General features: G+C 41.6%; 1 protein-coding gene across 1 annotated transcript; it reads right to left on the bottom strand.

The window, feature by feature from the left end:
* Nucleotides 1–10,680: 10,680 nt before the first annotated feature.
* txnl4a (thioredoxin-like 4A) lies at nucleotides 10,681–12,231 on the bottom strand. Its single transcript, XM_012870910.3, has 4 exons — nucleotides 12,061–12,231; nucleotides 11,665–11,844; nucleotides 11,270–11,373; nucleotides 10,681–11,177 (listed from the first exon to the last, which is right to left on the bottom strand). The coding sequence occupies exons 2-4, from the start codon at nucleotides 11,815–11,817 to the stop codon at nucleotides 11,006–11,008; spliced, it is 429 nt and encodes a 142-aa protein (XP_012726364.1). The 5' UTR covers nucleotides 11,818–11,844; nucleotides 12,061–12,231; the 3' UTR covers nucleotides 10,681–11,005.
* Nucleotides 12,232–12,830: the final 599 nt, after the last annotated feature.

The raw sequence follows: 12,830 nt of genomic DNA, 5'->3' as shown, positions 1-12,830 counted from the left end.
GTTGCTGTTTGGGCAAACGACTGAGAAAGCTGAAGAGAATCGAAGCTCGAAGTTTATTCATCTACTTGGTGAAGGATGAAAACCCAACCCTGACCAGGAATAGCGAAGCGCTGCAGTGCCAAGGGACTTGTTTTATTTTATTTTACTTTATTTTGTGGCCATCACCGTTGGAACTATAATACAGTCGAGAATTGGAGGCAGTTTTCTCAGGACCAGCTGGCATCCTCCATCTGTGCAGAAATGCACATTTACAGTGGGCTGTGGATGCAGAGTGAAACATCCAGTCATCATTTACTAGAACTGCCTAATCCTCGGAGGGCAATGCTGTTGCAACAGTGCTTGTAACTGTCCCGCTGTGCAGGGCGGCATGACTGTGCAGCACATTACAATCCATCCTCCCGGTCATTATCCGGACGTTTGGTCGGCTGGTCTTTGGATGTTAGGTTGAGAATGATCCCAAATCCAAGCAACTTGTAAATGAAAGCTAATCAAATTTGTTTTAGCAAAGGGAAGCAGAGGATTTAGTAGATATTGGCTTGCTCTTTTGATTTGCTCTGACTGGGTGTAGTGTCAAAGAAAAGCTGCTTTCAGAGCCACTTTCAGGAAGTCATTAAACCTGAAAGACCAGCGTACTGAAACTAGCAAATAGTTCATAATAGGCAGATGTGAAACAAACAATTTCTAAAAGGCCAAAAGAAGCATAGCATATTAACATACCTTCGTTAGGAATGATCAGAATTGGTCCTGCCCTTAGTCACCGGCAGTGGTTAGATGCCGTCTACGAGGACATTATGGATACAGATCATTGCAAAAGTATTAAAACAATACATGACATGACAACCAGAAATGTAAATGTTTCCTATTTCTTAAACTGGGATTGGATTTGAGTGAAGAACAACTGCTTTCAGAGCCAGCCTCAAAATATTTCAAATAAATATCTTATATTAAATATATATATGAATATACTTATATTTCCCCTTCTTAAGTCAGTTCTTTGTAGAACCACCTGGGGGCATGTTTCTGCCAGCTTTGCATGGAGATGTCTCTAAAGACTGTCATTTTTCAGAGGATGGAGAGCATCTGTAAACTTCAGTTCTCAGGTGTTGTCAAATATTCTCAGTTGGATTTATGTCCGAACTTTGACTAGGCCTTTCTAAAACATAACTCCTCTTTGACCCTAACCTTTCCATTGTAGCTCTAGGCTTTATGTTTAATGTTTTTGCTCTGTTGGAAAATGAACCCTCATCCAATCTCAAGTTTTATGTAATCCTGTGTATGCAACATTTTCAGGATCGCCTTGTATTCAGCTCCACTCATCTTCCCATTAGCTCTGACCAGTATCCATGTACCTTCTGAAGAGAAGCATATACAATTTTAGTTTGAAGCCTTGCTCGGACTTTGCCCGTAGGGCGCAAAGTTACATTTTGGTCTCATATGATCAGAACACCTTCTTCCACATGTGTGCTCATGGATTTAGAATTCAATTGCTCTTTAACAACCATCTATGTTTTTTTTGTTTTTGTTTTTTTACATAGAATCATATTCATATACTATGTTGTGTGTAAAAGCATATGAGCTTTGGGGTCCACACATCTGAACCGTTTCTTTAAATTCTTTTCTATTAAGAAATAAAATCACAACAGAAATAAATCTGTAGTTAATGAGGTGTTGGCCTGTTCATAGAAAGCCCACTTTTTGCTTTCACACGTCCGTTCATTCCAGCTGAGCCCATTTTCTTCTCAATGTCCTTCGTCATCTGCTCTCTCTCACTATCTTCATCGTTCCTTGTACCTCGTCGCTGCTTCCTCTTCATCACGTGTCTGTCTCTCTCCTGCTTGAGCCACTGTCCCCCTACCTGCCTGCCTGAGCTGGCACAGCCCCCTCGCTCTGCCTCTGTCAATGCATTTTTCCCTTATAAGGAGAGACTACAGGCAGACTGTACTAACCGTGCGAGCTCGGCAGGGGTGTTGCAGGGTCGGGGAGACCACATCCACAGTAGCAGCGGGGTGAGGTGAGAGGGGGCGGACGGAGGGAAAAGGGTGGAGCGGACGGATGAGCTGCCACTTTTCTGCCGGCGAATCCCCCCCCCCCCCCTCCTCCTCCCTGAAAACATGAGGCAGGGAGGTTAAGTGAGGGAGAAAGGCTTGACCAGAGATGATGGAAAGAGGCAGGTGGATGCATTTGGCAACAGAGCTGCTCGTATCCAATGCTGACACATTTAAAGACAAAATACCTGTTAGAAAGATTGGATTTCACTAGAAATATTCACACCACAATGAAAACATAAATTCAATTGTCGATATTCATACTCAACTCAGCAGCTGCCCACATGCTCATCTACATACGCAAAGCCCAACATTGTGCTGGTGAGAGTCATGAAGTGAGAGTGTGGGATTCAGTGTGGAGGCTTTTATCGTGCAGTGTAACCGGCCCGGGCCTCCTTTGAATAGAAAAGGGTTCTCAAAGACCAGCGGGACCGTACCGCTCAACAAAGCACTCTGGAAGCGCATCCTGATCAAATTCATTTATGTATGGCACATAAAATTTCTGACGCAGTGATTTCTGAGTCGGTGTCTCGCTAAAATTGTCATTATGGTTACATAATGACGACAACGACTCTTGGTTCTTAAATCTGTTTACATTCGTTGAGGTAAAACACATTTTCTTTTACTTTAGACTGTTGAATATTGTTACATTTGTTCCCCCGGACATTGGTCTAATAAAAATCTGAAACATTTTTGTTCACCTCTTCTTTTCCCGATACCCATCATGCAGTTCAGTGTAACAAGAAGCCTTCCGAAGCCACTTAATTTGTAAAAAAAAAATGTGCGCAAATTGAATCTCATTGTAAAAGCAAACGTTCTGTGAAGGCCTGAGGTTTGTCAGAGAGCATTAGTGAACAACAAACATCAGGAAGACTAATGAATCAGACAAGTCATGGTGTGAAGTTTAAAACGGGGTTAAGTTATAAAACTATGGCGTAACCTTTGAACATCTTTGCAGCATTGTTCTCTGTCACCCCAAAAAGGAAATCCTTACAAAGACATGAAGGTAAACCTAAACTGATGGGTCGGACACGGACAGCGTGGGTCAGATAAGCAGCCAACAGGGCTATGGTAACTTTGGAGGAGCTGTAGAGATCCACAACTCAGGAGGGAGAAGATCTTCAGAGGACAGCCTCCACTAATCTTGCCTTTTTGGGGACAAAAAGGGGTCAAAAAGAAAACCTTTGTTGAAAGAAAGACAGAAGAATTGTCTTTTTGAGAGAAACCATGTAAGGGACACAGACAGCTTGTGGACCAAGATTAAACACTTTACCCCACATGCAAAACACTACATATGGGAGAAAACGAACACTTCACATCAGCGGTTAAACAGCGGTGGGAGCCTCGTGGTGTGGTTTTTCAGTGTGACAATAAACCCCTAAAATTTACAGATTCACAAATTTATGGTGCGGATCATAGACCGTTACCTCACTCGATAGACTTTTCACAATTTTACTTCTAAAACAATCCTAAAGTCCTGCAGTGATGCTCTGCGTTTGTGGGTCTAGCTCATAAAAAAAATCCCATTCAAATATAATAGTGTGGTTGTAGCCTGACAAACTCTGAATACGTTCAAAGGCTATGAATACAGTTCAAGACACTGTAAATGAATCTCTTTGAATCTGTGGAAAAATCAGCCAAACCTAAAGCTCAGCATTAGATTAAAACACCAAGTGGTTAACATTTAATCTCTTGTAAAGCATTGCATTAAAATCCTTAGCGTTTTACTCGCAAGTTGGGGTATTCAAAAGACACTTTGGTGAACTGGATGTAATAAAGCTTGCAGGACAGCATTTTATTCTATTTATTCATTCTTTTGGAAAATCACTGGATTGTCACTTTAAGTCCTTTTAAGCCTGAGGTGGGCCAAAAGCTGCAGAAATATGACAGATCACCAAATAATAAGAAATAAAACACGACGACGAAAGAGAGAATGCAGTTTTGCCGGCCCTGAGCTTATTACGAGAGTCTGTACACGTTGACACCTACTGGCTCCGTTGGTTCAGCTGCAGCGTTTCTCAGCATCACACCTCCCATGCAGCAGGAGGGCTGGCCCGCCTGAGTACGGGACAGGTGCTAATTGGGTCTGAAGCTTCTGAATGGAGAAGCCTGCCCTCAGATGAGGATGAATGTGAAGAGCGAGGGGCCCTCGTGTGTTTGTTCGCCGTGTTTGTCCAGGGAGTCCCTTATTACCCCGGCCTGCGTGAAAACTCCTCCTCACCGTGTTCTGGTGGCTCTCTCTCTCTCTCAGTGGACCCGTAGCTTTTGTCGCTTATGGTGGAATGGCACCCTCTTGGGAACAGTGTAGAGAGAAAGAATCAAATCCATTTAGTCACAAGTCCCCAGGTGGAGAGAGAGGAAGGCTCTAAAACATTGGTAGCAGGTGTGGAGGGGGGTGGGCGAGGTGCTAAAACAAACATACCACTGATCTGGTAAGTGTCTCAGCATCTGTGGAGAAGTGGGTTAAAAGCGGAGCTTGTGTTTGATTCAGGATAATATCAGCCTGAAACATCCATGCTCGCTAATCTCTCCCAGCCTGTAGGCGATGGTTTGTTTACTCTGAGTTCTTCTCTCAGCGGGGCCAATACTCGAAGCCACCCTACAGCAAACGAGTCCATCTCAAAATACCGAGATCACACGCGCTACCCAGCGTCTTGATTCGGGAGACATTCAGCGATAAGCTCCGGCTAAAGCGGAGCCACCTCCCCTTATCTCAAGTTTTAATCTATTAGCTGACATTCCCCTTGAAGTAATTAGAAAACTAAGAGACAGGAACGAGGTTGGAGATCGCTCCCGGCGGAGTCAGTTATGTAAAGAGGATGTGATATAACCCAAATGAAGAGTTAAAGTTTACCGAACGAGGGCCGTGCAGGAACCAGGTCAGCACAAACAATGATGGAACTGCCTCAGACATGATCTCTATATGTGCAGATACGTGAACACAGAAAAGGGCATTAAAGTGGAAGAAGCAGCGGTTTACAGCAAAAACCTAAGTCTCATTTTACTTTCTATGCACCTATCCCATGAAAAGCTTATAAATGAACACTCACTGGCCAACCATAAAGCAACCTTAAGGCCAAACCAGTCAAGCCAATCAAAATATTGTTATTGGAAACGGAGTCAGACACCTTTGAGGTTTTTCATGTGTTACAGTACAAACACTGACATTGCAAGCACGTAGAAGAAGGTGCTCTGGTCAGATGAAACCAAAATGTATGTTTCAATGACAATAAAGATGATATTACTATTACATATTACTAAAGATGAAACAATATGTGTGCCTATCACGTTCAACATACACCACCCCTTACTGTAAAATATGGTTCAGAAGTTGGAGGCTGATAATTTTTTGAGACTTGGTTCCAGTCTTGTAACAGCACATCAACAACCCTAAACTGACGACCATAGTTACAATGCAACTGTACTGTGGTCCTTTAGAAACTGGATTGTTTTTCCGTTTCCACCATTTTGTGCCTGGCAGTGGCGTTTTGTGGGCAGGGAGGGGGCAGCTGTTCACGTGCACGTGCATGCACATACGAGCATGCGCGGCCGGCCCCGCTTTGTAAACAAGAGATCGGAGAACAACACAGAGAGATAGTGTGTGCTGTTTCACCATGGTCCATTTAAAAAAGATACCTTCTGTTCTTCTCAAAACCACTTTTTAGTTGTTTCCATCTGAAATACTGAAAGTTCGCTTATTGCTCCTTTAAAGAGTACATCCCTCCAAATTCAATTGCAAATGGAACCCTTCTGTCGGTTACATTTTGAGCTGAGAACGTTTGAATAAGACATTAAAAGCTTATAATCCACTCTATGAGCGCTGCAAACCTCATTAATAAAGCTACTCAGCGGAAAACCCTGCCTTGCCGTATGCCTCACTGAATCTCGGACCGCTTCCTTTAACACAAGGAGTATTTCAGTGTGCTTTAATAGCCTCGTCTAGATGCGCCGGATGACCCATAACTTCAGGGTGTTCTGCGTTGTCCCATCTAAGTTATTTATAACTAACAGAAAGTGTGTTCAGTAGGCAGCATCTCCTTCCACTTTCACTCATCAAGGATGTACCAGGAAAACCACTGGTCTTTGTCCCAATTGAGCTGAATAACCTTGTTGACCAAACTACTGGAGTGGATGGGTGGGATAATGTGTCATCAAAGCTTACTCACATCCATGGGTAGCATTAGACTGCATGAAAAGAAGTCGTGCCTCATTAAATAAATATCATTTTTAAAACCTCTCAAATCTCTGCCTGAAGGGGGAAATCATATATCTCAGGGACCCTAAATTGCAAACTTGATGAAAGAAATGAGAGCAATTTATTCTTAAAATGTCTTTATTCTCCAGAACCGTATAACACTTCAACTGGAAATTCAGTATTTAAATTGTATCGAATCAATTTAACTGCCTGTAATCACACTGATATAATGATTAACTAATTAACAGGGAGTATCCCTGCTGAAAAGAAGCATCCCCCAGCATAATGCTGCCAGCACCGTGCTTCATGGTGTGGGTGGTGGTGTGACCAGGGGGATTTATGATTAGCGTTAGTTCTTGGCCAAATTTGAATGGAGAGATAATCAATCAATCAATCAACCAATCAATCAATCAATCAATCAATCAATCAATCAATCAATCAGTTGTTTTTTGCATAGCCCTCTACACAGCCAATATGTGTAGATAACCAAATCAAAGCATAGACCCATAAGAACATAAAGATTAAAATCAGTAAAAGAATTTAGGGTGCTACTTGCTATTAAAAGCCAGCCTGAATAAATGAGTTTTGAGGTGTGAAAAAATAAAAATTTAGATCAGAGGTGGCTCACAGATCTGGAGGGTCCCAGAATCTGGGTGCTGCCACCCAGAACGCCTGATCACCCCAGTGTTTGGACTCGGTCCATCCGAGAAAACTGATGTGAAGACCTCCTTCAAAAAAATAAGGACAAGGAGGATGAGGGGAAAAAAATTAAGACGAAGAAGAAAACTAAAGATTGGAGTTATTGTGTTTGTTAAATAATTGGCTTTGTGACAAAGCTGCTTTTTATTTCTATTATTATATAGAAAAGAACAGAACAGTTACACGGAATAGCTGTTTTCTCAAAACATTATATCTGATTCTTGTTTATTCGTCCAGTATGACTCAAAAAGTGAGCTATTATTGCAACAGACAGCCTCATTTTCTAAGACAGTAGGGACATTGTTTCTATCCTTATTTAACTCTAGAGATTTTCAAGTCGTCGTTGTACTTGTTGACCAATAAAAGACCATCTGAAGTTTGTTATTTAACTATTGCTCCGTCCTAACCACACAGAAAAGGGATACTTTACATATGTTAAAACTATAGGCCTCCTCTGAGTAAACAGAGTATCCTTACAGTCTTTTCACAACCGGTCTGTGTGTCCTCTTTTTCTTTTTTTTTGCAAACCAAAATATGGCCACACTCCTCTGGGGATATTGGTTTAAAATGTCCCGGATACATCTAATAAAAACCTTGCCTCTGTTTTACTGTCACCTTCACAACTATGCGCTACTTTGGGTCCAACATGTAAAATCCCCCAAAATTACAGCGAAGAGCACCGATGCTAGCGACGAACATGCACTAGTTAGCATGTTTGATGCTGCGTACTGCGATTGCTGGGCTTGCTTCGTCTGAACGGTTGAAAGATTCTGACAAATGCCTCATGTGACGCGTGTTAAGGTTGGGAGCAAACAGTTGCTGGGTAGAAGCAAGGGGCCACGACATTGTGCGTGCATCTGTGTGAGTGCCAGTATGGAAGTCTGCAGGGGGGGACTGGCAAATGTCCTGTACCCCTCCCCCCCCATGCTGGGTATACACATGGATGGTGACAGACCTGGAAAGCAAGACACAGAGGGGATGGCGAGATGCCAACGTATCTTCCCCCTGGCGCCCAGATCATCCTCGCAGTCGGCCTGCAGCCCCCCCCCCCCCCCCCCCCCCCCAACACTATCAGTTGAAAACAGATTAAGGATTAAACAGCTTTGCTGCATGAACATGCATTCTCCCCATACGGTCCATAGGAAACCCCAACTCTCCTCCTCCTCCTATGTGTCTTTATACAGAGCCTCTCTCTCTCTGCCTTACTGTACCACAACTCTTCTCGCGTCTAGACTAGAGTTAGTCACTATCCCTTAGTTGTCTAGACTGGGTTCCCCTGAGGCTGAGCTGATTAACGCTAATAGGGAATAACAATGCATGATAATGTGAATTATAACGGACCAGTGGCAGCGGCCTCGGCCCCGCGCTCCATATGAAAGTGGTGGCTCTGAAACGCCGTACGTGAGTCCTGCAGGGGACAGGGCAGACAAAGACAAAGCCGTGCCAGAGCCCGGGGTTAATGTAAGTGGTGGGGGGGGGGGGATGCCTGGAGGAGGGCGTTGCTGTGCCTTCAACATAGTGTACACACAGACAAACACGAGGAAACGACTCTGTCTTCTGCTGCGGATGTGCTTCTGACTGTTGTGGTGCAACAGGTCGTGGTGGAGCTGGGCAGCTTTCACTCGCCGTGACTAAAAATGGATCAACCCTCTTTATTTGAATGATCTTTGTTTTTATGTGAGCAGCCAAGTGTGTTAAAAGTTTGTTGCTGCAGCCACAGCGGGTCATCGTCTGTTCTCCTCCACTCAAACGCAGCTCATTTGCCAGCTGATGATCAGTCACATGAGCACTCAGGCGTCCTCGGTCAGGCTGCTGGTCAGCACGCGCTGCCCAAGTCTCAAAGGGAAAACTGGATTTTTACTCCAGGTCTGTCTCATGAAACACAGAAAAACCAAAGAGTTTCTTCTTCCTCAATAAACGGGAATCAGATTATGGCGTACTCATCTTGCATCTAATGTTCTAATCAGTGTTCCTGTTTCAATGGATGCTCATATTTCCAAACCGGTCCTAAATATATCTGTTTAGAAAAGTGAGTCCTGGCGTGGTCTCAGCCCAGAAATAACCAAATACAACAAAAGTTTTTCTCTATAAGGCACTAAGTTCATCCGTGTGAGTTTGTGCCTGCAGAGGAGAACCTTTAAATCAAGAAGTGACACTTTCACCGCAATCTTTAGACTTGCCGTTATTTTAGAAACATTTGTTCCTAAAACATGCTTCAAGATAGAAACATCTCAATCTAATCTGCTTTTAATTTGTGTAACGTTCCTTTTTTCCAGACTTTACAGGTTGTCAAATAGCAAATCTGGCACCGATCAGTCAGCAATAGTTTTTTTCTTCTTGATGGGCAGATCAGACACTGAATAATGGGTTTGATTTGTTGTTCATCAAATGCATCAAAACTATTAATTCTCCACCATCTTTAGAAGACAAACGCATCGACGAGCAGCAGGTGTTTTAATGCAGGTTTTTATTTTTTTAAGCGCAACCAAAATCCAATGAAAGTTAAGGGGGAATACCATGATGTGTAAATGGTCACAATCTTGTAATTCCTTCATTTTCTGTTACATAAAAAAATTCCCCCCTAGCAAAGAGCCCGCAGCTTATTAATTTATTTTGTGTTTCAGTACAGCAAATATGATCTTGCAAAAACGGCAGAGCAGACGTCAAAGAAGAACAGAAATCCTTTTCAGCCGGGAGAAACCTGATGGTGCATTTATCAGCTTTGAACAAGATCATCTCAGTCTTGTTTGGTCCAAAGATCAACTCAACGACCGTTCAGCGCTCTGGCTTCACCTAGTGGAGATTGTGTTGAGGCACATGCTCCCTTCCTCTGCAATGTTTCTGCTGGGATAAACTTGTTAAAGGTACTTTCTATTCATTTTAGCACTGATCCAGTGAATTTTAGCCTGCACTAATTCAGGGGTCTGCACTGTGAGCTCTGACCCACACGTGGCCCTTTAGAGCCTCAACATAACAAAATAAACAAAAGATGTTTTTATAATATAAAGGAAATGGGAATTATTAGTTGTAAATGTTTTCAGCTGTTTGATAAAATATCAGTTTACGGAAAACATAATGAAACCGATGACAGTGCTGTTTTTTTTATAAGAAAGTTGCAATCTATGAGCTTTATTTCTTTTTCCATTGAGATTACCCTTTTTCTCTCATTTCTAAAAATATTAAAAGGGCATAAATGGCCTCTGTCTTAAGAAATGTCTTGTTTTTAAAGTTTTTTTTCTCTCAGCTTAAAAATAGAAATCAAACTGTTTTCATTCCACAATAAAATACATTTTAAAAAGGATATACTGACAAAACCTGATCTATTCCCCAAGGTTCAAGTAGGTTTATTGCAACAACTGCTCCTTAGATTGTCCGGGTTTCTGAGCTAAAGGATTTTGTTTGCTAGATTTCTAGATTATTTTACTTCAGTATCAGGAAAATAAGCATGAATGGGTCCAGGGCCAAAAACAGCTGTCTGCCTTTTAATGTTTTTTTGTAAATGTGCAATCATCTGAGGAGCCTGTCTGTAACGAAATAAAGAAGTGTAGTTACTTAAATGTGGCAAAATATAAATGATTCATTTTTAAACAGGTTCCTCTAATTTTATATGGAAATTTAAATTCTGCTTCTCAGAAAATTAGAACATAAGATAATAAAAATATGATTCTTAAAACAGAAATGCCATCTTATGTCAATTTTTTGGCCCAAAATCAGGAAGAAAAATCAACAGACAGAAAGCGCTTTAAAGTAGAAATCAATATTTATTACAACAGTCAGATGAGGCCCAGAAATGTGTGTCTGATCTGTTTTACTCTTATTTCACAGAAATAACTCTTAGAAAAACACGAGACACAAGCTAATATTCATGAAATGGTGTAAAACATAAGAGACGAACAGTAACACACGACCCTTGATAAGGATCCTCTCCTCCATCGGCAAAGGAAACATAAAATAAATAATTATGTTTTTTGCTTTCAGTTGTTTATAGTCTCTCGGTTGACAAAGTAACAAGGAAGGGAAGCAAACAGTGAAAAAAAAAAAAAAGGAGGCAAGTGAAGGAGAAAACTCAATATCTGTATTTTGTGGAGTAATCCTTGGGAGACACCACTAAACCTCGTCCTTTGCGCGCTCCTCGGTACACCGTTTCCACAATGTCTATCATCTCCTGCTTGTCCTCGATGATCCAGTTGATCTTGTTGTTGTTTCCGGTGCCCAGATCAATCATGATGTGTTTGTTCCTGGGAGACAAAGAAACACGAATGCATCACCCCGTCACGCTGGTCAACATCCCCGCCGATGCGGCGGTGTGCGCATGGAAAGAGCGTCTTACCTGAAGAAGAACATGACGGTGCAGGGGTCGTACAGCTCGTACATCTTATTGAAATCGGGCACTTCGGTGATGTCCACCAGGTAAATGACAGCAAAGTTTTTTACCTGTCCAGGAGAAAGAAGCTTTAATAGCAGATTGGGCCCAGCATGTTGATTTATATATATATATATATATATATATATATATATATATATATATATATATATATATATATATATATATATATATATATATATATTGGATTGCCTTTTGTGTGAATGGTGCTGTAAAAATAAACCTGCCTAACTATTTCGTTTTTGAGAAGTCAGTTCTGTGCTAAACGTATTGATCTGAAATGTGAGAAACAGCGACCTCTGCTGGAGTTTGTGAACCTTGCACAAGCGGACTAATCGAACCTTCTCAGCGATGCTGTACAGAACCTCGTCCATCTTCATGCACGTCGGGTCCCAGTCGTGTCCGAAGCGGATGACCAGGACTCGGTCCTCCTCAGACAGGATGGCTTGGTCCACCTGCCAGCCATTGTGGAGATGTGGTAACATGTACGACATCTTGACTCAAAGGAAGCGAGTTTCTACCTGAAAACCAACACAGCGGAGCGTTAAGACCGAGGGGAGAGGAACACGAAGCAAGCACAGAGCATCGGTTCGAGGGGCGCGATACTGCTAAGAGCAGCCAGGGTGGCGACGGCTCTCTGAGAGGTTGGCGACGTTAGCCGAGGAAAAATCTGGAAGAGACAGGAAAGTAACCCCCAGAGGAAGCACACACCCGACCGAATTCATGAAAACGCTTACCTTAAATTAATAAATGCGTATTATATATCCGAATGAACGCCCAGCTACCGGGTAAAGTAACTCGCTACTCGTAAATAAGAGTATTCTTTGTTGTTCAACGTTGCTGCACTTGAACGTAGCGTCGCGCAAAACAAACGTTCCAGAAACCTCCGCGTCATCAAACTCGCGACAAGGTAGAGGCGGCGTGATTGCGTCATTTCCCTTATAGTCTTGTCAAAAAAATGTAATAATATATATATAATATAATTTTATATATATAAAATGTGTTATATATATATATATATATATATATATATATATATATATATATAGATAGATAGATAGATAGATAGATAGAGAGAGAGAGAGAGAGAGAGAGAGAGAGAGAGAGAGAGAGAGAGAAATAAATATATTGATATAGATATATGTATCGCTGACAGTGGGAAAGTTTAAGCATATAATTTCAATAACGCTGGAACTGTATACACATAATTATTAAAATGTTTTAAGAATATATGAAATCTATAATTAAATACAGAAAGCATTCAAATAATGAAATTCTCATTTATGTCAAAAATTTTACTTTTTGGAGCTGATATGTATGGTAGGCTGACCACCTTTGTTTGCTCCACTGGTAACTATGGGTTGAAAAGCCTAAAATAAATTCAGCTTTTACTAACAATAATCTCCAAAGAAATGAAACTTTCAAGTGGAGTAAATGTATTCAATGGGGAAAAATTAAATCCAGGCGATTTCTTTAAAAAAAATAAACTCCCCAGTGGCACAATTAA

Source organism: Fundulus heteroclitus, chromosome 13 (assembly GCF_011125445.2).
Source record: "Fundulus heteroclitus isolate FHET01 chromosome 13, MU-UCD_Fhet_4.1, whole genome shotgun sequence".
In the NCBI taxonomy this organism is placed as follows: Eukaryota; Metazoa; Chordata; class Actinopteri; order Cyprinodontiformes; family Fundulidae; genus Fundulus; species Fundulus heteroclitus.
Note: the sequence above shows the minus strand (reverse complement) of the source record. Positions and strands in the feature narration are given on the sequence as shown.

What these genes read in the sequence shown, in the direction of transcription:
- txnl4a (XM_012870910.3), bottom strand. Translation starts at nt 11,817, where the DNA reads ATGTCGTACATGTTACCACATCTCCACAATGGCTGGCAGGTGGACCAA. An exon ending in TGTACAGCATCGCTGAGAAG is followed by an intron (nt 11,374 to 11,664) that starts GTTCGATTAGTC and finishes TCTCCTGGACAG; the next exon opens with GTAAAAAACTTTGCTGTCAT. An exon ending in ACCGTCATGTTCTTCTTCAG is followed by an intron (nt 11,178 to 11,269) that starts GTAAGACGCTCT and finishes TTTGTCTCCCAG; the next exon opens with GAACAAACACATCATGATTG.